Raw genomic sequence first — 26,320 nt, 5'->3', positions numbered from 1 at the left:
TATGCGGCTGATATACGGTTTGGTTTCTTCAATATCACTCACACACAGTCTGGATTATTGCCTCTATACTATGCGGCTGGTATACAGTTTGGTTTTATCAGTATCACTCACACACAGTCTGGGCTATTGCCTCTATACTGTGCGGCTGATATACAGTTTGGTTTTATCAGTATCACTCACACACAGTCTGGACTATTGCCTCTATACTATGTGGTTGATATACAGTTTGGTTTTATCAGTATCACTCACACACAGTCTGGACTATTGCCTCTATACTATGCGGCTGATTTACAGTTTGGTTTTATCAGTATCACTCACACACAGTCTGGACTATTGCCTCTATACTATGTGGCTGATATACAGTTTGGTTTTATCAGTATCACTCACACACAGTCTGGACTATTGCCTCTATACTGTGCGGCTGATATACAGTTTGGTTTTATCAGTATCACTCACACACAGTCTGGACTATTGCCTCTATACTATGCGGCTGATATACGGTTTGGTTTCTTCAATATCACTCACACACAGTCTGGATTATTGCCTCTATACTATGTGGCTGGTATACAGTTTGGTTTTATCAGTATCACTCGCACACAGTCTGGACTATTGCCTCTATACTATGCGGCTGATATACGGTTTGGTTTTATCAGTATCAGCCACACAGTCTGGACTATTGCCTCTATACTACGCGGCTGATATACAGTTTGGTTTTATCAGTATCCCTCACACACAGTCTGGACTATTACCTCTATACTATGCGGCTGATATACGGTTTGGTTTCTTCAATATCACTCACACACAGTCTGGATTATTGCCTCTATACTATGCGGCTGATATACGGTTTGGTTTTTTCAATATCACTCACACACAGTCTGGACTATTACCTCTATACTATGCGGCTGATATACGGTTTGGTTTCTTCAATATCACTCACACACAGTCTGGATTATTGCCTCTATACTATGTGGCTGGTATACAGTTTGGTTTTATCAGTATCACTCACACACAGTCTGGACTATTGCCTCTATACTATGTGGTTGATATACAGCTTGGTTTTATCAGTATCACTCACAGTCTGGACTATTGCCTCTATACTGTGCGGCTGATATACAGTTTGGTTTTATCAGTATCACTCACACACAGTCTGGACTATTGCCTCTATACTATGTGGCTGGTATACAGTTTGGTTTTATCAGTATCACTCACACACAGTCTGGACTATTGCCTCTATACTATGTGGTTGATACACAGCACGTGTAAACACAATATGTTGAAAACTATCTGTGAAATTCGATAAGAACCTTAGGCCTGCTGGACTATCAATGAAGATATATAGGCCTACATGCACATCACCTTAGACGTGGATCACAGCTAACAGTCAAAACTGTGTAAGGTAATGACATGATTGCTCTGATCATTATTAATAAGGAAAACACATAGAATCCTGGAAAGTGAAATAGTGTGGGCAGATAGGTCATTTGATAGGCTAAATGATCCTTCAGCTGTGTACCTTGACAATCTGTGGGCTGTTGATATTTTTTTCTAATTGTAAATTACAAAACTGTAAAAAAGAAAACCCAAATTATACAAAAATGGGCGCACTGTAAATCACATAGGACGAGGACAGTACCGTTCGCGCGCGAAGGATGACTGTCCTCGTCTCCCTTGTGTTTCACCCCGTCTTGAGAGTTTTACAAGGTAACATGTAGACCCCAATATACCCCCTGTGTTTCATCCCGTCTTGCTGGTTTACCAAATGTCATGGCCGAGTATACATCTGTGTTTTACCCCGTCTTGCTGGTTTACTAGGTAACATATAGACCTCTATACCCCTGTGTTTCATCCCGTCTTGCTGGTTTACGAAATGTCATAACCCGAGTATACATCTGTGTTTTATCCCGTCTTGCTGGTTTACTAGGTAACATATAGATCTCTATACCCCTGTGTTTCATCCCGTCTTGCTGGTTTACCAAATGTCATGACCCGAGTAGTACATCTGTGTTTTACCCCGTCTTGCCTGGTTTACTAGGTAACATATAGACCTCTATACCCCTGTGTTTCATCCCGTCTTGCTGGTTAATAAATAATATATATCCGCCGTCGTATAAGTGAAATATTCTTGAGTACGGCGTAAAACTACAATCACACAGATAAATGTATGCGTCACCATTGCAAAGCTTCAGCCCTGTCATAGCCCTGTCATATCACATTTACGTCTACCTCCGCTTGTTTTCTCAGTCAGGAACTGCTCTGTTTTTCCTCCCTACCTGTTTTCTCACCCAGCAACTGCTCTGTCTTTCCTCCTTACCTGTTATCTCAGTCAGGAACTGCTCTGTCTTTCCTCCCTACCTGTTTTCTCAGTCAGGAACTCATCTCTCTTTCCTCAGTACCTGTTTTCCCTGTCAGGAACTGCTCTGTCTTTCCTCCCTACCTGTTTTCTCAGTCAGGAACTCATCTCTCTTTCCTCAATACCTGTTTTCTCAGTCAGGAACTGCTCTGTCTTTCCTCCCTACCTATTTTCTCAGTCAGGAACTCATCTCTCTTTCCTCAATACCTGTTTTCTCTGTCAGGAACTGCTCTGTCTTTCCTCCCTACCTATTTTCTCAGTCAGGAACTCATCTCTCTTTCCTCAATACCTGTTTTCTCAGTCAGGAACTGCTCTGTCTTCCTCCCTACCTGTTTATTAGGGACTTTACTTCATTGTTATGTACCACCCACGGATACAATGGGTCAAATGTCAACATATGTTCACCTACTGCTAGAGAAGAGATTATGGATTATGTGTGAATATATTTTGTATATATGATGATGTGTATACCTGGAGAGGACTGAGCCTCATCGATTGCCTGTGAGAGAAACAAAGCGGAGTGGAGCGAACAGTGGCAGGTTTGGGTAAATCATCCACCAGAGAAATGATACACCCATGCCCACACGTACAAAGTGGGCAAATGCCCGCCATACTGTCATGAATGTCCGCCATACCATGATGAATGTCAGCCATACTGTGATGAATATCCGCGATAGCGTGATGAATGTCCACTATATCATGATGAATGTCCGCCATATCGTAATGAATGGCGTAGATACCGCGATGAATGCCCGCCATACCGTAATGAATGTAGGTCATATCGTGATGAATGTTGGTGATGATATCGTGGTGAATGTCGGTGATGATATCGTGGTGAATGTCGGTCATACCATGGTGAATGTCTGTCATGCCGTCGTTAATGTCACCATAACCGAATGTTAAAGTAAAAGATAGGACATTATGATATTATGTTATTGTTATGAATGTTGATCGTATTGTAGTCAACATCAGTCCTATTCTTGTTAATGTCGGTGATATCGCGGTGGATGTCGGTGATATCGCAGTGAATGTCGGTCGAACTATTGTTATTGTCGGTCGTACTTTTGTTAATGTTGAATCTCCGCCATACCGTAACAAATGTCTACCACACTATAGTGAATGTCCGCCGTATCGGAACAAAAGTCCACCATACTATAGTGAACGTCCGCCATAACGCGATGAATGTCCGCCAAACGTAATGAATGTCCGGCATACCGTAATGATTGTCCGCCATACCATGGTAAAATGCCCGCTATATACCGTACTGAATGTCTACCATTCCGTGATGAATGTCGCCATACCGTGATGAATGCCCGCCGTGCCAATGTGAATATTCGCCATTAGCGTGATGAATATCCGCTATACCGTGATAAATGTCCGCTATACCTTGATAAATGCCCCCAATACTCTGATGAATGTTTGCCTAGTGTAATAAATGTCGGTCACACTGCGGTAACCTTCGGTCATACCGTGGTGAATGTCGGTCATATCGTGATGAATGTCGGTCATACCGTGGTGAATGTCCGTCATACCGTGGTGAATGTCAGTCATACCGTGGTGAATGTCGGTCATATAGTGGTGAATGTCGGTCATGTATATTGTGGTGAATGTCGGTCATACCGTGGTGAATGTCGGTCATACCGTGGTGAATGTCAGTCATACCGTGGTGAACGTCGGCCATACAGTGGTGAATGTCGGTCATTCCGTGGTGAATGTCGATCATACAGTGGCGAATGTCGGTCATACCGTGGTGAATGTTCGGCATACAGTGGTTAATGTCAGTCATATCATGATTAATTTCGGTCATACCGTGGTTAATATCGGTCATACCGTGGTGAACGTCGGCCATACAGTGGTGAATGTCGGTCATACAGTGGCGAATGTCGGTCATATCGTGGTTTAATGTCGTCATACCGTGGTGAATGTCGGTCATACAGTGGCGAATGTCGGTCATGTATATTGTGGTGAATGTCGGTCATGGATATTGTGGTGAATGGCGGTCATATCGTGGTTAATGTCGGTCATACCGAGGTGAATGTCGGTCATACCGTCGTTAATGTCACCATTATGACATTATTGGCGATTTTATAGTACAGTGTATAGACGGTAAACTGATTGTCACATGTACATTCTATGTACTGACCGTGTAACCCTCCAGCGGACCAACAAGAGAACCCACCCAATGAGCATGCTTAATGGGCATGTGCAGATAATGAATGACAGAATGGCTTTCACATGATAATGAGTTAACGAATCAACTCATTCTGTGCTTGCATGGCTGAACAAAACTGAATGGCTTTTGGAGGATCAGCCTTTGAACTAACTTACTGAATGACCTTTTGATGATCAGTGATGAGTCATCACTGCAGGTTCACTACAGGTCATTATTGGTAATCTACTTGTAAATTAACTGACCCTTGAGGATTCATTATCTGAGCAAAACGGATAGATAAGTGATTACTATGCCTGATATTCGACTTCATGATATCCGTAAAGTTTATCATGCGGTAATAAAGATTGAACAGGTAAACGGTTTGATCGGAATGTATCATATCTAACAGGTTTAATTTCCCCTTTTTCCTTGGCAATACAGAAGTAAATAAGAATCACGTATATCTTTTTCATGGTTCACCCCATGCCTATATATAGACGATTTATATACGCTTTATTTAAGCATCTGATTCCAAATTTTAGATGATTGGGTCTGAGAAGACAACATTTGAGACATGTATGGTTTGTGAACGGATGCATCATAGATTCGATCACACGCCTTCAATATTCCCAAAACTACGGTGGACACAAAATTAGCATTCCTAAACTTTCAAAAACGGTCCTTTTTTGCACGTGCATAGTGTGGTGACGTTTGTGTTATTAACATGTAAACACTGGTATGTGCATGGCGTTACTATCCAATCAGAGTGGGCATCATTAGGTATCTATGTGCCGAGTCACCCTCCCTCACAACATGTTTATTTCCCACGTCGATGAACAAGGCCCTGGCGTATATGGTTGTCTGTGCGTGTACAGGTCATACAGTACTGGTATATTGTGACATTGTTAGGCCCTCTTCGGTTCATGTTTTGACATGTTAGGACAGGCCAACACGCCTTACCTTGCCCCCTGCGCTTGTCTGTAGAGAGTGCACCAACGCTAACCTGGTAAATCAGGGACACACTGTTGCCTTCCTCTTGTGACGGGGACCGAAAGGAAAACCAAAGTATTGCCAAATCCACAATCTCATATCTAAAACAAGACACTAGCTTTCTCTTGAGAAGGTCCCCAGAGGAAACAAAAGTTTAGTCAAAGTGACAATCTCTTATGTAAAACAAGACACTACCTTCCTCTTGTGACGGGGGACCGAAAAGAAACCAAAGTATCGTCAAAACTCACAATCTCGTATCTAGGACAAAACACTACCTTTCTCTAGTGACGGGGACCCAGTGGAAACCAAAGTATCGTCAAAATCACAATCTCATATCTAACACAAAGCACTACCTTTCTCTTGTGACGGGGACCCAGTGGAAACCAAAGTATCGTCAAAATCACAATCTCATATCTAACACAAAACACAACCTTTCTCTTGTGACAGGGACCCAGTGGAAACCAAAGTATCGTCAAAATGACAATCTCATATCTAACACAAAATACAACCTTTCTCTGGTGACGGGGACCAAAAGGAAACCAAAGTATCGTCAAAATCACAATCTCATATCTAAGACAAAACACTACCTTTCTCTGGTGACGGGGACCAAAAGGAAACCAAAGTATCGTCAAAATCACAATCTCATATCTAACACAAAACACAACCTTTCTCTTATGAGGGGGACCGAAAGGAAACCAAAGTATCGTCAAAATCACAATCTCATATCTAACACAAAACACAACCTTTCTCTTATGAGGGGGACCGAAAGGAAACCAAAGTATCGTCAAAATCACAATCTCATATCTAAGACAAAACACTACCTTTCTCTGGTGACGGGGACCAAAAGGAAACCAAAGTATCGTCAAAATCACAATCTCATATCTAACACAAAACACAACCTTTCTCTTATGAGGGGGACCGAAAGGAAACCAAAGTATCGTCAAAATCACAATCTCATATCTAAGACAAAACACTACTTTTCTCTGGTGACGGGGACCGAAAGGAAATCAGAGTATCGTTCAAACCACAAAAGCCGGGAACCTATTCATCAATCGATAGCCATTACGTCTTACGTCGGAAAAACCAGAAACCAAAGGAAACTATAGTCTCGTTATAATCACAGTGTCATAACAAAACACCACCTTTCTCTTGTGACAGGGATTCACAGAAATTAGAATCCTTGTGTGACGGCGGTCAGGTCAGGAAACCGGCCAGTATTCTAAGGGAAAACAAGACAGGTATCTGATAAACTTACTGATTTATCGCTGCATCCAAATCAGCGAGAGCTGGGTTCGAACCTCTGACCTTATTGATGAAGGCCTGTAGCTTGACTACAGCAATGGTTTAGAGCGAAACTTTAACAGAAATCAAATTGCTGGAATAACTCCACTTATGATGTTTGACCTCCAACACAAGAAGATGTGAGTTAACAAACATGCGACCTCTATGTTTGAACGCCTTCAGATGTGCCTGTAACCAACCAAGAGTATATAAGGTTGAACCCAAGTACATCTCTATATGCGAAATATAAATGATTAGCTTCAATACACACGAATATATCAGGGTCAAATGCAGTATCACTCGAACCTGAATACAAGTTTGTCAAAGCGACTATTTTGTGACCGTGTGCGAACGTCGTCGCTACATATATGGCTGTGGTATTTCTGATCAAATCATTCATTCAGTTCTATTTACATACATATACATCTATTACCATGGAGTTGAATAAGACATTTGATGTACTAAAGCGGCAATAGCACTGAATGACAACACCCATTCATACATCATGAAAAACATCTGGTTAAACCTCAAGCATACATTACATCTGAAGAACATCAGCAACTCTGCCTTTAACTGTTGAAACTCTAGATACCCGACCAATTTGTCATGACACAGCTTGTAAATCTGAGCACCCATAAAGAATTCAAGTTTCACGTTCGTCTTAAAATCAATTCCACCATCTTGTCCAGATTTAACGAATCCATCACATGGAAATCCAATTTTAATCCAATCCTTCTTATCACGTGTTATTATCCTATTGTCATTCAACTATAGTCGCAATCCAGGAGTTGATATAGGACGAATCGCACCTTCTGAAAAATAAACCAAAGACGAACAGGTCTCTTGTGGTCATATATAGGCCTATACTCCATCGTGTTACACACAGCTATAATTATTTATTTATATATTTGATTGGTGTTTTACGCCGTACTCAAGTATAGTTCACATATATACGACAGCGGCCAGCATTATGGTGGGAGGAAACCAGGCAAAGCGCGGGGGAACAGCTAAAATACAAAGAATGGGAATATAAGTGTAGAAGGCGGCAGTCTATTTGGAAGATATTCATGTGGTATCACACTTGATTGGCTAAAAGAAAGCCTATGGTAGACTCTCCCGCATAACAAGAAAGCCTATAATAGACTCTTCCGCATAACAAGAACAGACATTTTAGGTACGAATGGGACTGTACGCATTCGTTCTGACGAATGGATCGGGCCTCTGCAAATAGGGAGAATTGACGTCATCTATATGACGCATAAATGGCTCTAAGCTAATTGCTTCACTATACACGCTCAGCGAAGATGCAGTATTTGAATCCTACAGACGTCGGGATGAATAGCAGTGTATTCCTCCCAGATTTCGGGCAGCTCTACGTCAGGATGTTTGACAGATATACCTCACAAGAAGCGTTAGTTTCCCCCCGAATCTCAGGCACCTGTATGTCAGGACATTTGACAGATATATCTCATGAGGAACGTTAGTTTCCCTCCGAATGTCAGGCACCTGTACGTCCGGATATTGACAGGTATGCCTCACGAGGAGCGTTAGTTTCCCTCCGAGTGTCAGGCACCTGTACGTCAGGATATTTGACAGATACACCTCACGAGGGGCGTTTTTTTCCTCCCGAATCCCTGGTAGCTCTCGGTCAGGACATTTGACAGCTATGATAGGGGCTCAAACTCGATCCAACCAAATGTTTTAGCAGGATTCCAACTCGCAAAATTTATTTGGTTGTTCCACTGCTCTGTTTGCTTTTTTTTGTTCGCCATTTAGCTGATCGTTTTTTCATAACTAGTTTTAAAGTAGGCTGTAAGGGGTTTCACTGAGAATACCACTCCATACTACGGGCAACATGCTATAAGCACAGTGACCACACGCAGGTAAGCCCGTATCTAGGTTGACACATATAGTCTGCTTCAAGATAAGACTGCTCCACTTCTCTCCACACGCTGACCTAATCTTGCACAGACAGTTCAGACCCTGACAAACTTAAACCGGCATTCCTAGGTCACTATGGTTATATAATCTCGGGTTGGATGTGAAAGGATGATAGGGAGTCCTACACTACTCCGTTTTCAGGTCTTCAGGCCCTCGCATACTAGTATGAGGTATCTGTTGATACTATATAAAACTGGATATATAATGATATACAACGGTGAATCTGATCAGCTGGATTTACTCATAAATACCTCTACATCTACAGTACATGTTTTGTCTTATATTGTCACAGAAACGCTAACATCATTTACCAATGCTTCAGTTGGTACAACCACACCCAATAAGCATTAACTTTGGTATTTGTATTCCGATCGCATGGTAAAAAAAGTCCAGTCCCTGAGAACGTTTTCATTGATTAAACAATAACAGGCGACAGATAAAATGAATTTGTATTGTAAGCATCCAACCTCGATGTTTTCACACTTGCGTGAATATACAGAAATTGTTGTCTCGGGGCACACTTCAGTTCTAAACAAAACAAGTGGGGACAGGTTAATGTGGAGTTTTGCGCAGCGTCAGCGATCAAGCCTACCCCAACACCCCCACCTCATTCTTAAAATTAAGAATTTTGAAGACACTAAAAGTTTGATCCTGGGTAATGCTGTGTTTGTCGTGCCACGAACTCTAAAGGTTTGATCCTGGGTAAAGGCGTGGAGTACCACTCACTTTGAAGGATAGCCACTGGGTTCTTCCAATTCGAATAACAGGCTCTTTGGGGAGTCTTACAGCTTTAATTTCATTCCACAAAAAGTACGGACAATTCTTTGTTCAGATCTTCCTTTAAGACAGGTTTTACTTAGGGTTATATATACGAGATACAGATCGACAGCTGGACAAATACAACTTTTGTGAGGGCCTACTTTCTAGGGTATAATCGTTATGGTAAACATTGCTGACTTCAGTTCTGTCCTATCGCAAAACATCATGAAATTAAACTTGAGTGCATGCATAAGATATTAATCCTTAACAGACCATATTGTAATGCTTCACAGCGCTAAGGATAAATTGACACTGCAGCAATATACATGAACTGGTGATTTATTGAGCTATGATAACATCAAAAGGGTGACTGGCCAGTTACAAGGTGGTCTAAAAGTAACAAATATGAAATGGGCGTAATTGGATACAATGCATGGAATAAAGATGTATTAACATGATCTAGACGAGACTTAGATCGTTCAGTTATGCGTGACACAATGCTCATCTACTGATTTCAATCCAATACAACACGGACATTTTTTTTTTTGATTGGTGTTTTACGCCGTACTCAAGAATATTTCACTTATACGACGGCGGCCAGCATTATGGTAGGTGGAAACCGGGCAGAGCCCGGGGGAAACCCACGACCATCCGCGGGTTGCTGGCAGACCTTCCCACTTACGGCCGAACACGGACATACAACGATGTATAAGTGAATGCTTTGAGATTAAGAGGACTCCAGGATTCGTTACTAACGCACATGTGTGTACACTCGTAACACAATATAATACTTTACTGGTAGTTATCTGTAACGGGCAACCGGACACATTTAGAGAAATAGTTAAAGTAGTAACTGTTACAACAAATTTAGAACTATTAACTGGTGTAATACGTAAAACAATCAACAGTGCATATGGATCACAAGCTATGGCTTTAATATGTGGTTTCCGGGTCAAAACAAGAGTAGTCGCGCTTTAATGGGTTCAAACAAAGCAATGAGTTACTTCCCTGAAAAATGTCAAAGGGAGATCAGCAGTCAGCTATATACACTGTCGTGGTAACGCCAGGCTACAATATCATGCAGAGAGTGCCAACGTCATTTTCGGAACAGGCCTCAAAGCAACAACGACAAAACAAAAGTGGTGCTACTTCAAAATCAAATGTCTATAAATTATAAGTATTCCGGTTAGTTATTTACAGAAAAAAGCGCATGAATGTATGGAATTCCATGAAGACCACGCATGCAGTCACCCACAAATTCTCAACATCAAGAGAACCATCCTGAAAAAATCGGCGAGTGTGATTCTACAGGGCAGCAATTGAAAGACTGTCACCTTAGCAATGTCTATATTGCAAGGCCGTAGACAAGTTTTCATGTTTGGGGGGAGTAGGGGGGGGGGTGGGGGGGGGGGGGGTAATTGCGGATTGACTATTGGCCCCGGAAGCCCCAGGGTCCTAGACGGCTGGAGATGCAACCTCGCGCTTACAGAGTGACTAAAGTTCTATTGCCAAAAGACATCTTTTATAACACCGTGCGTGTGTTTTCTCTTGGGAAAAACGTCAAGAAGTTCAGTGGGCTTTTTGTAATTAACGTTGTGTAATTAACGTTGAGTCAACTCAGCATTTTTTTTGGGCAATTGGATACAAATAATTAAAATTTAGGTGTACAAGTGAGCAAACACCGGGTAACAACTGCGCAGATTAGGGTCGTCCGGAAAACACTGACTGCCGACTTGTGTTTCTACCAATGAATTGATTGGCTATTCCTTCCAGATCCAGCTCATAAGTATCGTCTTGGTGGACATGGACATACAACTGTGTCAATATTACAAACAATGTTACCCACCCTACGTAAATAGTCTATCATATTGTGTATCGTATATTTTTTTTTTTTTCTACATAAATACTCGACTATTTGCACAGTATGTGCAGTTCAAAGTAACGACTTATAATCTTGTTAATTTCATTGCATTCTTGTACAGTGAACTTGTTTTAACTTTGCCCTGAAATCTTATATTCAGTCGTTCTTTTAATAAACGTTGTTTCTGTATACATGTATCTAATCGTAGATTCTTCATCAGTTTTAAAAATTAATACTGAAATATTGAAATCATGTATCGCCTAGCGTCAGTTATGAAGTTGCTGCTTATGGCAAATAGAAATAAAATTCGTTATTTGGACTCTTCGCTTGCTATTATTATATAGGCCTACTACTTTCTAAAGCATGTGGAATGACTTCATCTCCTGATCACATCTTGTTGTCACCTCCGTATGACACGAAAATTGTCCGTTTATAAATTAAATTAGTAAGTGTTTAATTCCTTGTCCAAACAACTGTATCTTTTTTTTTTAGAAATATTAAAGCGTATGTTCCAATCAATAAAGACGGCGGTCCGCGATTTTTTTGTTTTTGCTACAGATCCTATATTTGATATTTAATTTAGTCGTGCCGTCTGCTACGATGGCAGAAGATCGGTTCTCATGTATTATATTAACGAAAACGATATTAGCGTCGCCATGTACGATTACATCGTGATTCTAAGTACACAATAAGTCATGCACAAAAGTGCATAACTCAGTACTTGCAACCAGAGCAAAGTATACTTACGCTGTGTACCACAAGAGCAAAGCAGGCGCACGCTAGCGATAAACGATTCTGCCAGAGTACATGAAAACTAAACAACATAAAAAAATCGAAAAAGGACTGAATTTCGTAAGAAGTAGCGCAGACTAAAATTAAAAGTTTTGGTTTGTCTGAACTTGCATTAAAATTCTATTTATTCACGTGATAAATATTTTATCCAGATCTCCATAAAGTCTAGCCAAAATTTGTGAGGGATATAGCCCCCCCCCCATGTCTACGAACATGTATTGATCCAGCCTCTATAACATTTTCTTTGTGTCGTTTAAACGACACTTTATTATATTACATATATATATATTCATGCATTTGCTGCATTTGGAGTAATGCGGGTTTCGTTTGGAGCGAGTTGTAGAGGGAACATATGGTATTTACCGGTTGAAAAATGATTAGTGGACAGGACATTCATGTTATAAAAATATGACTAATACCAATTGTTATGATAGCAATAATGTATTGATAATGGGGTATATTTTAGGACAATGGGAACTCGGGACCAAGCGGAACTGACCGTTGTTCCTTTTCAATGCACGAGTAATAGAATGTATGTGTAAATCGCTAAAAGCCATCGCAAACTAAGGCGGGATGGAACAACACAGTGATGGCGCGCTAACCACCTCGGCCACAGATCTGGCGCGTTAACCACCTCGGCCACAGATCTGTGCTGAAATACTTTAGACCAGAAAGATTCTTCAATGAGAAATATCTATGTACCAAACAAAAAAAAAAAAAAAAAAAAAAAAAACACATGCGGTGCGGTGACGGCATACAATATAGAAGGAGTTTCAGTGAAATCTGAATGGTTTTCACACAGCATTCCCGCGTGTGGCACAGTGACATTATGACACCTGGGATATTATCGATCTGTCATCCTTAGCATATCAACAAAAGCACGCCATATATGGTCATATAGAAATTCCCGCCATGTTTCAGAATTGGCACATTGCCAAGAAAAGAGGATCGATCCGACTTTCCACGTCAGACGGCCTATATATCGCAGACAAGTTTACATCGCGTTTATGGCATACAGAGGACCGTATATCGGTACATCTGAAGTAGGCCTAAAGCTCACGGCATGCGCAGATAGCGCAGGTGCGAGCTAGCCGTGTACCGCCGTACACGTATACCGATACAACCGTTCACGTTGTCGGTATCTATGCAGTGGGAATTCGTTTCCCGCTAAACGAAACAAAATCTATATTATGAGGTTTGTTATCAAAGCGATGGCAGGTATATTTTGATACACCCGTCCGTCTGGTGAGCTGATCCCAGGCCCACGTGACTTTTGTTTAACAACATCTAAGGACGGCAAGGTGAAGAAGTGCACATCACCGTGTAGCACATATACAGACAAGTCCTGACCGAGTTTTCTCTCGAATGTAAACAAAGAGCAAAACAGGGTTCGACGCGTGTATTGAACAGTCTTCGGTTGCTAGGAAAGGCGCGCTAAGCAACGGAATCCTCGGCCGCTTAATCAAAGTACATGTATACGTACGTCTACCTACAGGCCTATTATCCTACTCAGCACGTGTAAGGTATCAATGAAGTACACGACCTGAACACCGGGAACCGTAAACGCTTAAATTTACCCTCCAAAAAAAGAAATAAAAACTTTGGCATAAGTATTGTGTTAATACGTAATATGTCAAGCTCTTTTTCCATGACGTGCTTTTCATGACTGGGAAATAAATAGTTAGGCCTATGCGTATGGTGGTGAAATAAAGGCGAACTGGAATATAGTGTGGGTGGGCACTGTAGTGTCAGGCATGCGCGGGGGCGTCCAAGCTACACGTGGCGCACTACACAATGGTTTGAAACGCACTCACACATTGGCCACATGGCAGAATTGCTATCCATCGGCTTCAATATCCACGGTGTTAGTCTCCTGTATGTGTTTAGGAATTGTAAATGCCCATGCGTGTATGCGGAAATAATTCAACCCCCAAGACGGTATATTTAAGCTCTATCACATTTTTTCCAGGCAGCATGGCTCAGCTATTTTGCCAGTTGAATCTCCGCTCAGGGCAATAAAAAAAACACACACACACAGAGAAAAGAAGTGATGCTGTTGAAGTTGCCTCGAACGCTTCAACCGCCCAAACGGGTGAATCATTCACCGAGTTCATGTGCGGTCGCACCTTCCATCCAGATTCTGTGGTAAGCTATAATTGGCAAACAAACTCGGCTTATTTTCTTAAAAGTACCACAAATTTCACTGCAAACGACACAATCGACTTGTGCTGGAAAATGTGAATAAAACTGGTGGTTATATAATTGGAGACAACAATACTACACTTTATAGTAACATACAATTGACCACGTGACAGCAATGAGATGAATGAATTGAGGGTAGGTGGGATTCAAGTCATATGCAGACAATCTTGTTTCAACACCAATTAATAGCTTGGCAGCAATAACATTAATGCACAATTGTAAGTAAATACAAAAAGATATATCCAGTGAAAAATGTGGTGCTTAATCACCTGCGTGTGTGTGTGAAATAACACAGAATAGCCCCCACCAGTGAAGCCTCAAGGAGAGAGAGCACGCCATCTAGCGGGAAATTTACTGAGCGCTACCAATGATCAATCGTACAAGTATAACATGGCAGGGATACATGACAAGAAAAATATGCTTTACCCTAATGTAGAGCAAAGGAATGGAGAAAACGACGATCCCATGGCTGGGGGAGATGTTGCAAACGAAGCGCAGGTCGATCTTTTGGTGAGTAAAGCATATTTCGTGAATAAACCTACGGAAACGTTCGCGCCATTGCTGGCAATGTTTTCTTTCTTGCCATTTGACCGCATGCATGGGAGAGATGCCGTTGTCTGAAATTTTCCACTCGACTACGTGGTATGTTTTACATTGTAACAAGCATATGGAATTTTTTTTCCGTACTTTTTGGCCATTTTCGCGATCGGGTGGAACACTTGCACATGTCTTCATGAAATAAAGATAACCTGTGCGTGTTTTTATTGAAGTCGATGGGAAGAAAGTTAAGGAACTTTATGGCAATCTCGGAGAGATAAGTGTACAGCCGACCATGTTGTGTGTACACGAGTCGGCGGTGTTCGTGGTTTACTGGGGGAGGGACGGAGAGCGGACCGAGGGGCAGATACCCAGAGCCAATCTAGAGCCGCTTACAGCACTGTGGTCATCAGACATGAATTCCAGACTAGGGCGTAAAGCACCAGTCAATGAGTGAAATGAATAAATAAAAAATCTCATGACTTGTAGTTCGACCAAAGAATCCATACATAAAACTGGAATTGCAACGAAGACAGCAGAAAAATTGTGAATATACGTGTAACTTTTGAGAAAAGTTTCAACTTTATTGACAGAGAAAAGGACAATTACGATTAACCAAATTGTTGTACCTGTGTTTTTTTGTGTGTGTTTTATATCAAGGATGCTAAATAAATTCCATTTTAAATTCTGCTTAAGCTGAACTGTAATTTAAGTTTCTAAAGAAATGAAAATCTGGCTCCTTCAGATTTTATGTTTTAACTTTGCCTCCTAGCATTGCCAAATGTCTTTGTGTGAAAATTATTTTGAGAATTGCATGACTTTACTTGAGGGTGTAAGCTTTTTTTCAAGAATCTAAAATTGATGAGTCCGTGGCTCATTTGGTTAGTACGCTAGCACAGTGTAATGACTCAGAAGCCTCTCACCACTGCAATTGCTGTGAGTTCAAGACCAGTTCTGGCTGGCTTTCTCTCCGGCCGTTCATGAGAAGGTCTTCCAGCAATCTGCGGATGGTTGTGGGTTTCCCATGGGCTGTGCCTGGTTTCCTCCCACCATAATGCTGGCCGTCATCGTATAAGTGAAATATTCTAGAGTACGGTGTATAACACCCATCAAGTAAATAAATAAATAAAATTGATGAGCATCGTTTTTGTTTGGAGAATACTTTCCAATTTCCACTTGTGAACCAGTAGCTGCAACTGCTCGGATGGTTACTGAACTAACATACGTACCATTATCACAAATGTGACCCGGCTCAAAGCGAGAGATCGTCCCAGCACCATTCAGTTTTGGGTAGGTGTGGCTACAACTGCGCTCTGAGTGAAGCAGAAACACAGAGAAAGCTCACCAGCTAATCATATTTTCCCCACACCGCCGCTGTACCTCGCTAGGAACGAAATACATCACACTTGCTCACCTGAACATGTCATCAGCCACCATGTTGTCACTTACACAGATCAACTTCCGTTTACCGTACAAGATGCACCAACTGTAAAAGCGACAAGGTACGCGTCTACCATGACACAGAATTTGGCGATTCATGAATTGTGATGATGACCAGTGACCTGTTCAGGTGAGCAAGTGGGATGTATTTCGTTCCTAGTGAGGAACAGCGGCAGTGTGGGGAAAATATGCTTAGCTGGCATTCTTCCCTAGTGTTTCTGCTTCACGCGGAGCGCAGTTGTAGTGATGCCTGCCCTAAATTGAACAGTGCAGGGACGATCTCTCTGCTTTCACCTGGGTCGCATTTGTGACGATGGCGACAATGGTACGGACATTAGTTCAGTAACCATCGGAGCAGTTGAGGCTAGTGAACAAGGTGACAAAAAAAGTAAGCCACAGAAGTGAGCTGGCTCTAATAATAACAGATGGATTGATTTTTTCTGATGTTGTCCAGGTGTTAACTTTGAACTTACATGAACTTTTTTCAGACATGTTTGTGTCAGTTTTCATTGCTGCAGACATCTGCATATATGTTGCACTTAACTTACAATGACTACGGCTGGCAGCAGCTCCCTCCTATTCAGTTTTAATGGTTGGAGATGTTTTAATCATTTGCTTAATGATAGAATTTTGTACAGCACTGCTAATGCCTTAAAAATATTTGTTTATCTACACTCCTGAGACGTTTTCAGATGATTTAAGGGAATGTTAGTATAGGTGATTGACAACTTTTTTTTTCTAAAATAGCAGTGAACAATGGAATTGTCATGAGCTGTAAACTTATAACACTTGGAAAAAATGGGCGTATCTGCAAAACAGTGACTTTATGTGTTTGTGGTACAATGAGAAACAAGTTAAAAAATACAACCTTACATTAATTAGTTGAGATGCAAAATTGACTCTAGCTCAGGAAGAGGTACAGGATAATAGAATATACGTGTGTCAAAATATGATGACATGCATTGTCAGTTGAGTTGCAAATATGCTACAAGTCATTTTTAAATACATATTTATACTTGTTTTAATCAAATGTATATTTGGGGCCTCCGTGGCCGATGTGGGTAGCATGCCAACGAGGCGCAATGACCGAGGAGGCTCGTGCTGTCTCACTTTCCGGCCGTACGATCTGTTGGCAACCTGCGGATGGTCATGCCTGCTTTCCTCCCAGCATTATGCTGGTTGCCTTCGTATAAGTGAAATATTCTTGAGTATGGCGTAAAACACGATGCAAATAAATAAATCAATCAATCAAATGTATATATAATTTTCGATGTATCTTTTCTGTATTTTTGTGCTGTCATATGAAGAATGTGGGTACAATAAATTCTTTGTATCTCACCCCTTCCCCCATTACCTCCAAAAAATGAAGAAAGAAAAAACATCATGAATATATTTGTTGAATAAAATGTCTTGACTTTTGACTAACTTCTTCCCTGTGTTTTAAGAGTACAGAGGAAGCTTTTATTAGTTATATCACACTGGTGTTGCTTTATACTTTGCTTATCTCTATTAATCCACCATTGGACTCATTACCAGACTTCGTAGAGTACACCACACTGACTGTGAGATGAGATGAGATATGCATTCTGTATATATATATGTGTGTGTGTGTATACACTGTACATAGATTTAGTGTATACATATTAAATTTGGCTGTGAAGATTTCATCATACTTTAATATAAGAATGTCTCATTTACATGTACATTTAATCTTTCCCATGGTAATTTTCTCATAATATCAGTCACAACTGTTTCCGTGATATCTGAACTTGGCTCAGCCTATCACATATTTAGGAGGTAACTTAGAAATTGTCTCTACATGTGGTCGTAACCTCTTCAAATTCTTTTGCTAGCAGAGTTGATTAACTAACCATGAAGCATTATAGGGATATAAATTTCTTACATGGTGCAGCAGATACCCACTCAGACTTGCATGAGCGGAAAAGAGTAACAATTCATCAGACAGCAAGACTTTTATGAAACAAAAATCCCCTGGAGCTGTTCATTCAAGGTGAACCGAGGACTTGGGAAGGCCATAAACTTGTTGCCATGTCCCACATTTTATTCTCTGGTAAAATGTCACCAAGAGACCCAAAATCTTTTCATTCATTGGTGTATGAGTGACAACCAAGACATATGGAGTTAATTTATAGCATTATGTGAAATTTAATGTTTGTGCTGGCTTGTTGTTCTTTTTTTACATATCCACATATATGTTCTAGTTAAGCTACATGTATTTGGTACTTCTAGCTATGGATTTTCAAACAGTGCTTCGCTTGCTACAAAATGGTAATGTTTCTGTTTATCACTGATAAATGTAGCCAGGCAGTGTAAGACAACTTGTACAGTACACGTGCACATGTAATAAAGCAGTACTGCTTTGTGTGGATTGCTAATGTCGTTGCCCTGACTTACTGAGGATAGTAGACACTTTTGATTGATCATACATTCTTGGCTGCCCAATAGATGCCAAACTTGTATTGTCGTTATGTAAGCCTTTTGATACTCTAAGTGAGCATGTAATACATATAGGTGGGAAGTGCTGGTGGAAAGAGTACTAAGGTATTATGTCATTCTGAACAGTGAATAACGTGTTCATAAATTTTATAATGTGACCAAGTATTTTTTTTCTGTTTTATATTCTTTTCTGAAGAATGGATTCTATGCTTATTACATATCAGTAAAAAAAAATACCTCCCGACCTAAACAAACAGCCTTTTAATTTATGCTTTTTGTCTCTCTTGGATTGCTCTGACAGCGTGGGTAAAACTGATTACCAACTGTAAAATTGTAAAATTCCTGAGTATGACATTAAATAGCAAATAAGTATAAAGAAGTCTACAGTGTAATCATTCTGTCAGGTACAAAGCAACTCAGTTCTAGGCAACTTTTAATTGTAGTGGACCGTCTATCAACCAGCGATCATATTTAATTTTTATTTTTGTGAACAACATATGGAATCATTTTTTACTTGGATTGCTAGATCATTTGTTTTGTATCACAGGATCTGCAAACAACACATTGTTACCAGCCCTAGGTGACGAGTCTTTTTTTAGCTGGAGAGGAAAGCCTAGGATTTTGATATTTACCCACTTGGAATGTTGCCATCAGAACCCACTTCTGCTTTATGTAAACATATTGCTGTATTGTGTGAACAACCATTTTTTTTTTCTTTTTCTGGCTAAATCTGAATATTTTGTCTTTCCATCTTATTTACTGCCTTCATATGCTCATAAATCAAGTTTTTTAATCAAGTTGCTCATTGATAGGTGATAAGTTTTTTGCTCTCATTGAAGTTACATGTAAGTCTTTACGTAAAGGGGATAAGAAGTGTTAGTCTTGATAAGCTACAGACTGTTCTAGGGTTACACATGTGCTGTACTTGATCCCCATGCATTGATTCTGACATTATTCTGTTCTGTTAAGTACTATGCATCAACTCCCTGAGTAAAATATACCTGATCAAAGAATGGATTTTCTTGTTTTGTCACCTCCAAGTTCAAGTCATTTACCAAATATCTGAAGACTGATGCTATGAAATCTACACATGTATCATCTCACTAAGTATCTAGTGGAAATATTGGAGGCATTCCCCATGGCAAGAGTAACCTTGACCCATTTTCTCCTATTTCAGTAACAGTTTCAGGAATTCCCGGAATTCATGCAGTAGACTGAATGACATTTCAAGAGGGATAATGTCTACCTTATGTACATGCAGCATGTGGTTGGGTATCTGATTCTGATCTGGGTGGCTATGGTGTAGTCCTAGTCTTCATGTCAGTACACATGAGGATGTATTTTTACTGGCTAGTCAGGGCGTTCAAAAAGGGCAAGTAGCAGGCTGCACACAGCTGTCTACTGCCGTCCCTGTAGCCGCCTACTTTAAATATTCTTACTGTTTAAGCCAATAGTAATTGTGGCATAATTACTTTCAATTCAGCCACCTAGTTTTGAGGACAGGTTTTGTGGTGGTGGTTTCTTTGTCCAGACTATGTCCCTTTCGTTCGGTCGCTATAGGATTGATTTGTCTGGAGATGGAATAGATTGGTTCCAGAAGTTCAGCCTTAACATGTATCAGTATGTCTTAGATTTGTTCAGACTGCCAGAAAATCGTTACCTGCTGTGATGGATACAAAAGAAGAATACAAGGTATTGATCTGAAGTGAAAGATAATGTTGTCGTCAACTTTTCTGTCTTGTCCTGTACGGTGACACCTAACTGGGTGGTGCAGATTGTAATGAAGAGTGAAAAATAAAACACTTCTGCAGAAAACAAGAACCTGAAAGAAGCCTTTTCAGTGTTACATGTGGTCCATGAAATGCATAATATGTCCCGAAAAGCTGGAATATTTTTGCTAACTTTGTTTTACATAGCTTTCATATACTCTTTAGGTAGAAGCAGACATAAGTTTATGTAACTGTCCTGTTCTGCTTTTTATATTCTGTATGCTATCTTACATTTCCAAGTGGATTCCCTGTCAGTGAGTTCTCTTGGAAGTTTCTCAGGTGATGAAAAGTCCTTGACCAGTGGTATGTGTTAATCTGTCTGAATGCGCTACATGTACCTCTTTGAATGCACCTTTTGCTGAATCTTGCGCGGAATGAAACTAGAAGATACATAGGGAAATGTTGTAGTGGTCTGTCTTTTGCCCATAAGCCAGGCTGCCCTCCTTTAAATGAAGTATTCGCTAACATCTGTCAAATAAGTAAATCCATTACCTCTGTATCTGATTTGCAGAGGGATTGTGGCCATCTCAGCTGGAGGCCCATAGGCCCAAGGTTAATGTACAGTACACACAGTGTTGCTATTTCCATCAGTTCAATAGACTTACCAATTTAGAGGTTGATTTCTCTGTGTTTTCTGGCTGCTAGTAGCTATGTATTAAGCTGGCATTTAGAATTGATATGATCTTCTGAATGTGAAAAGCATTCATGCCTCTTAATTGGCAGAAAAGGTTACGCAAATGTGTCCTTATCTTGATAAATGTTTGAAGAGTGAAATTATTAGAGTGTGGTGGACCTTAGGTGACTTTTCCTCAGGCTGGATAAATAATTGTATTAAATTTCTCAAGCTCCTTTCTTTGTAAAGCCAGTATAAAGGGCTGACTTGGCAGGGTGACATTTTCACATTAACCCACATTAAGAATCTCAGGCGATTCATTCAGAAACCTAATCCTCATGACTCGATGTGCTGAAACGTACATACCAATGGAGAAAGCATTCCTGAAGAGTCCGCTTTTAAGGAGATCACCGATGATACGAGATCTTTGTTAGCTTGTGGAAGGCCATCAAAATTGGATGAGAATCCACTTGTAAGGAGATCACCGATGATACGAGATCTTTGTTAGCTTGTGGAAGACCATCAAAATTGGACGAGAAGCCACTTGTAAGGAGATCACCGATGATACGAGATCTTTGTTAGCTTGTTGGAGACCATCAAAATTGGATGAGAATCCACTTGTAAGGAGATCACCGATGATACGAGATCTTTGTTAGCTTGTGGGAGACCATCAAAATTGGATGAGAATCCACTGGTAAGGAGATCACCGATGATACGAGATCTTTGTTAGCTTGTGGAAGACCATCAAAATTGGATGAGAATCCACTTGTAAGGAGATCACCGATGATATGAGATCTTTGTTAGCTTGTGGAAGACCATCAAAATTGGACGAGAAGTCACTTGTAAGGAGATCACCGATGATACGAGATCTTTGTTAGCTTGTGGAAGACCATCAAAATTGGATGAGAATCCACTTGTAAGGAGATCACCGATGATACGAGATCTTTGTTAGCTTGTGGAAGACCATCAAAATTGGACGAGAAGTCACTTGTAAGGAGATCACCGATGATACGAGATCTTTGTTAGCTTGTGGAAGACCATCAAAATTGGATGAGAATCCACTTGTAAGGAGATCACCGATGATACGAGATCTTTGTTAGCTTGTGGAAGACCATAACAGTTGGACAAGAATCGACTTGTAAGGAGATCACCGATGATACGGGATCTTTGTTATCATGTGGAAGACCATAACAATTGGACAAGGACACATTTGACAACCCAGTACTTTTTAACAAAAAAAAACTGCCGTTGTAATGGTATACGTAAAATATTCTTAGTACTGTATAAAACGCAAATCAGATAAGGAAAGAAATCTTAAAGTTTGAGGTAGCAAGGAAACATAATATTCACAGATTAGTCTGGATCATGTCTTAGAGTAAACTAAAGTAACTATAAACCTTTTCCTCCACACATTAATTTGAAGTAACAAGCAGTTGTATGATGATACAATTTTGATTGATTTATATTTTTGAAGCCTCTTATAGTTGTTGAGAAATAAAATGTGTTGTACTGTATGTTTTGCATTTGATTTAAATTCATAAATTATAAATTCTGGAGAGCTTGTGGCCTGGGATAGGTTTGTTATATGTACTTTAGAGACAGCATGTGTCTGGGTCTGATGCAGTGTATGTTGTAGGTTTTTTCATGGACAAGTAAGAGAGCTTCCGCCAATTTAGGAAGTAATTACTTCGCTGTGAAGTGGTGATGTCGTTGTGGAATATGTGTTTGCCTCTTGACAAGAATTATGCAAGAAATGCCTATTATATGTAGGTACATGTATATGAATTTATACCCTTCAAAACTTCTGTGTGATTGCACTATCACTGCTTTGTTTTGTCTTCATACATGTACAAAATATTGAAGAGTGCTGAGTGTGTGCTCCAAGTTGAAAGGAAACGTGTTCAACTAAACAGACTGGAGCTACTAATGAAAAGAATCTGCTGGTAGTTTGCGTAAGAATCCTGGAGTGTGTATTCTCACTTGTACCTGTAAGTAGTTGGGGCAGCTCTCAATATGTTAAAAAACAGCCATCCTAAAAAGGTGGTGTAATGTTTTCTGTATGTAGATTGATTTATTGCTTTGTAGGCTGTAATGAGATTTGAGCTGAAGCAGCCATGTTGGCTTGAGTCTGGCATATAGTGTGAGGTTTTGGGTAGAATGGCAGCATGGGAAGAGGGCTGCTCACTGGAGGTGAAGTGTCTACAGACTGACCTACACCAGTATAGCCTTGTCTCCTGAGTGGAGGTGCAGTGTCTGCAGACTGACCTACACCAGCACAGCCGTGTCTCCTGAGTGGAGGTGAAGCGTCTACAGACTGACCTACACCAGCACAGCCGTGTCTCCTGAGTGGAGGTGCAGTGGCTGCAGACTGACCTACAGCAGTACAGCCGTCTCTCCTGACTGTTTGGTGAAGTTTCTACAGACTGACCTACACCAGCACAGCCCTGTCTCCTGAGTGGAGGTGAAGTGTCTACAGACTGTCCTACACCAGCACAGCCGTGTCTCCTGAGTGGAGGTGAAGCGTCTGCAGACTGACCTACACCAGTATAGCCGTGTCTCCTGAGTGGAGGTGCAGCGTGTACTGACTGACCTACACGAGCACAGCCTTGTCTCCTGAGTGGAGGTGAAGCGTCTGCATACTGACCTACACCAGCACAGCCGTGTCTCCTGAGTGGAGGTGAAGCGTCTGCAGACTGACCTACACCAGTATAGCCGTGTCTCCTTAGTGGAGGTGAAGTGGCTGCAGACTGACCTTCACCAGTATAGCCGTGTCTCCTGAGTGGAGGTGAAGCATCTGCAGACTGACCTACAGCAGTACAGCCGTCTCTTCTGACTGTTTGGTTAAGTTTCTACAGACTGACCTACACCAGCACAGCCGTGTCTCCTGAGTGGAGGTGAAGTGTCTACAGACTGTCCTACACCAGCACAGCAGTGTCTCCTGAGTGGAGGTGAAGCGTCTGCAGACTGACCAACACCAGTATAGCCGTGTCTCCTGAGTGGAGGTGCAGCGTCTGCAGACTGACCTGCGCCAGTATAGCCGTGTCTCCTGAGTGGAGGTGAAGCGTCTGCAGACTGACCTACACCAGTATAGCCGTGTCTCCTTAGTGGAGGTGAAGTGGCTGCAGACTGACCTTCACCAGTATAGCCGTGTCTCCTGAGTGGAGGTGAAGCATCTGCAGACTGACCTACAGCAGTACAGCTGTCTCTTCTGACTGTTTGGTGAAGTTTGTACACACTGACCTACACCAGCACAGCCCTGTCTCCTGAGTGGAGGTGAAGCGTCTGCAGACTGACCAACACCAGTATAGCCGTGTCTCCTGAGTGGAGGTGAAGTGGCTGCAGACTGACCTTCACCAGTATAGCCATGTCTCCTGAGTGGAGGTGAAGCATCTCCAGACTGACCTACAGCAGTACAGCCGTCTCTTCTGACTGTTTGGTGAAGTTTGTACACACTGACCAACACCAGCACAGCCCTGTCTCCTGAGTGGAGGTGAAGCGTCTGCAGACTGACCAACACCAGTATAGCCGTGTCTCCTGAGTGGAGGTGCAGCGTGTACTGACTGACCTACACCAGTACAACCTTGTCTCCTGAGTGGAGGTGAAGCGTCACCATACTGACCTACACCAGCACAGCCGTGTCTCCTGAGTGGAGGTGAAGTGTCTACAGACTGACCTACACCAGCACAGCCGTGTCTCCTGAGTGGAGGTGAAGCGTCTGCAGACTGACCAACACCAGTATAGCCGTGTCTCCTGAGTGGAGGTGAAGTGTCTACACACTGACCTACACCAGTACAACCTTGTCTCCTGAGTGGAGGTGAAGTGGCTGCAGACTGACCTACACCAGTATAGCCGTGTCTCCTGAGTGGAGGTGAAGCGTCTGCATACTGACCTACACCAGTACAGCCGTGTCTCCTGAGTGGAGGTGAAGTGTCTACACACTGACCTACACCAGTACAACCTTGTCTCCTGAGTGGAGGTGAAGGCGTCACCATACTGACCTACACCAGTACAGCTGTGTCTCCTGAGTGGAGGTGAAGTGGCCGCAAACTGACCTACACCAGTATAGCCTTGTCTCCTGAGTGAGGTGAAGTGGCTGCAGACTGACCTACACCAGTATAGCCTTGTCTCCTGAGTGGAGGTGAAGTGGCTGCAGACTGACCTACACCAGTATAGCCGTGTCTCCTGAGTGGAGGTGCAGTGGCTGCAGACTGACCTACACCAGTATAGCCTTGCCTCCTTAGTGGAGGTGAAGTGGCTGCAGACTGACCTACACCAGTATAGCCGTGTCTCCTGATTGGAGGTGGTGGCTGCAGACTGACCTACACCAGTATAGCCGTGTCTCCTGAGTGGAGGTGGTGGCTGCAGACTGACCTACACCAGTACAGCCGTGTCTCCTGAGTGGAGGTGAAGTGGCTGCAGACTGGCCTACACCAGTATAGCCTTGTCTCCTGAGTGGAGGTGAAGTGTCTACAGACTGACTTACACCAGCACAGCCGTGTCTCCTGAGTGGAGGTGAAGCGTCTGCAGACTGACCTACACCAGTATAGCCGTGTCTCCTGAGTGGAGGTGAAGTGGCTGCAGACTGACCTACACCAGTATAGCCGTGTCTCCTGAGTGGAGGTGAAGTGGCCGCAAACTGACCTACACCAGTATAGCCTTGTCTCCTGAGCGGAGGTGAAGTGGCTGCAGACTGACCTACACCAGTATAGCCTTGTCTCCTTAGTGGAGGTGAAGTGGCTGCAGACTGACCTACACCAGTATAGCCTTGTCTCCTGAGTGGAGGTGAAGTGGCTGCAGACTGACTTACACCAGTACAGCCTTGTCTCCTGCAGATTTATAACCTCTATCCTTTTCCTCTGTCTGATATGCATGTGTTACCATGTTTAGTGGTTTTACACAAACAAATCCGTAGCCTAGCGAGCGCTATGCGGAATGTGCAAATAGATAAAGTAAGGCACAAAATAACCAGCGAGTTGCCAGTGTGAGTTACAATGATGTTTTTAAGTTCGATCTGGTGCACAGTGATGTAAACATCTAAGACATTGAAAAAGATGAAAAAGGTAGTTTAATTTTGGAGTATAGTCAAATTGTCCAGTATGTTGATTCTGGATGACAGAATGAGTACAAGCATGTAAAAAATGGTCTATCTGAAGAAAGCTAGTTATAGATTTGTTTT

The 26,320-nt window shown here is 41.8% G+C and overlaps 1 protein-coding gene across 1 annotated transcript in view; it reads right to left on the bottom strand.

The window, feature by feature from the left end:
* Positions 1-25,136, bottom strand: part of LOC135467598 (BUD13 homolog) — a 30,477-nt gene extending 5,341 nt beyond the window's left edge. Inside the window, exons 1-4 of the mRNA XM_064745371.1 lie at positions 24,602-25,136; positions 24,114-24,329; positions 23,522-23,950; positions 23,125-23,130 (exon numbers count right to left, since the gene is read on the bottom strand). Coding sequence (XP_064601441.1) covers positions 23,125-23,130; positions 23,522-23,950; positions 24,114-24,329; positions 24,602-25,136 — 1,186 coding nt within the window. The remainder of the gene's footprint in view (positions 1-23,124; positions 23,131-23,521; positions 23,951-24,113; positions 24,330-24,601) is intronic.
* Positions 25,137-26,320: the final 1,184 nt, after the last annotated feature.

This window comes from Liolophura sinensis, chromosome 6 (assembly GCF_032854445.1).
Source record: "Liolophura sinensis isolate JHLJ2023 chromosome 6, CUHK_Ljap_v2, whole genome shotgun sequence".
In the NCBI taxonomy this organism is placed as follows: domain Eukaryota; kingdom Metazoa; phylum Mollusca; class Polyplacophora; order Chitonida; family Chitonidae; genus Liolophura; species Liolophura sinensis.
The sequence above is the reverse complement of the archived record's forward strand: the minus strand, read 5'-3'. Positions and strand labels throughout refer to the sequence as shown.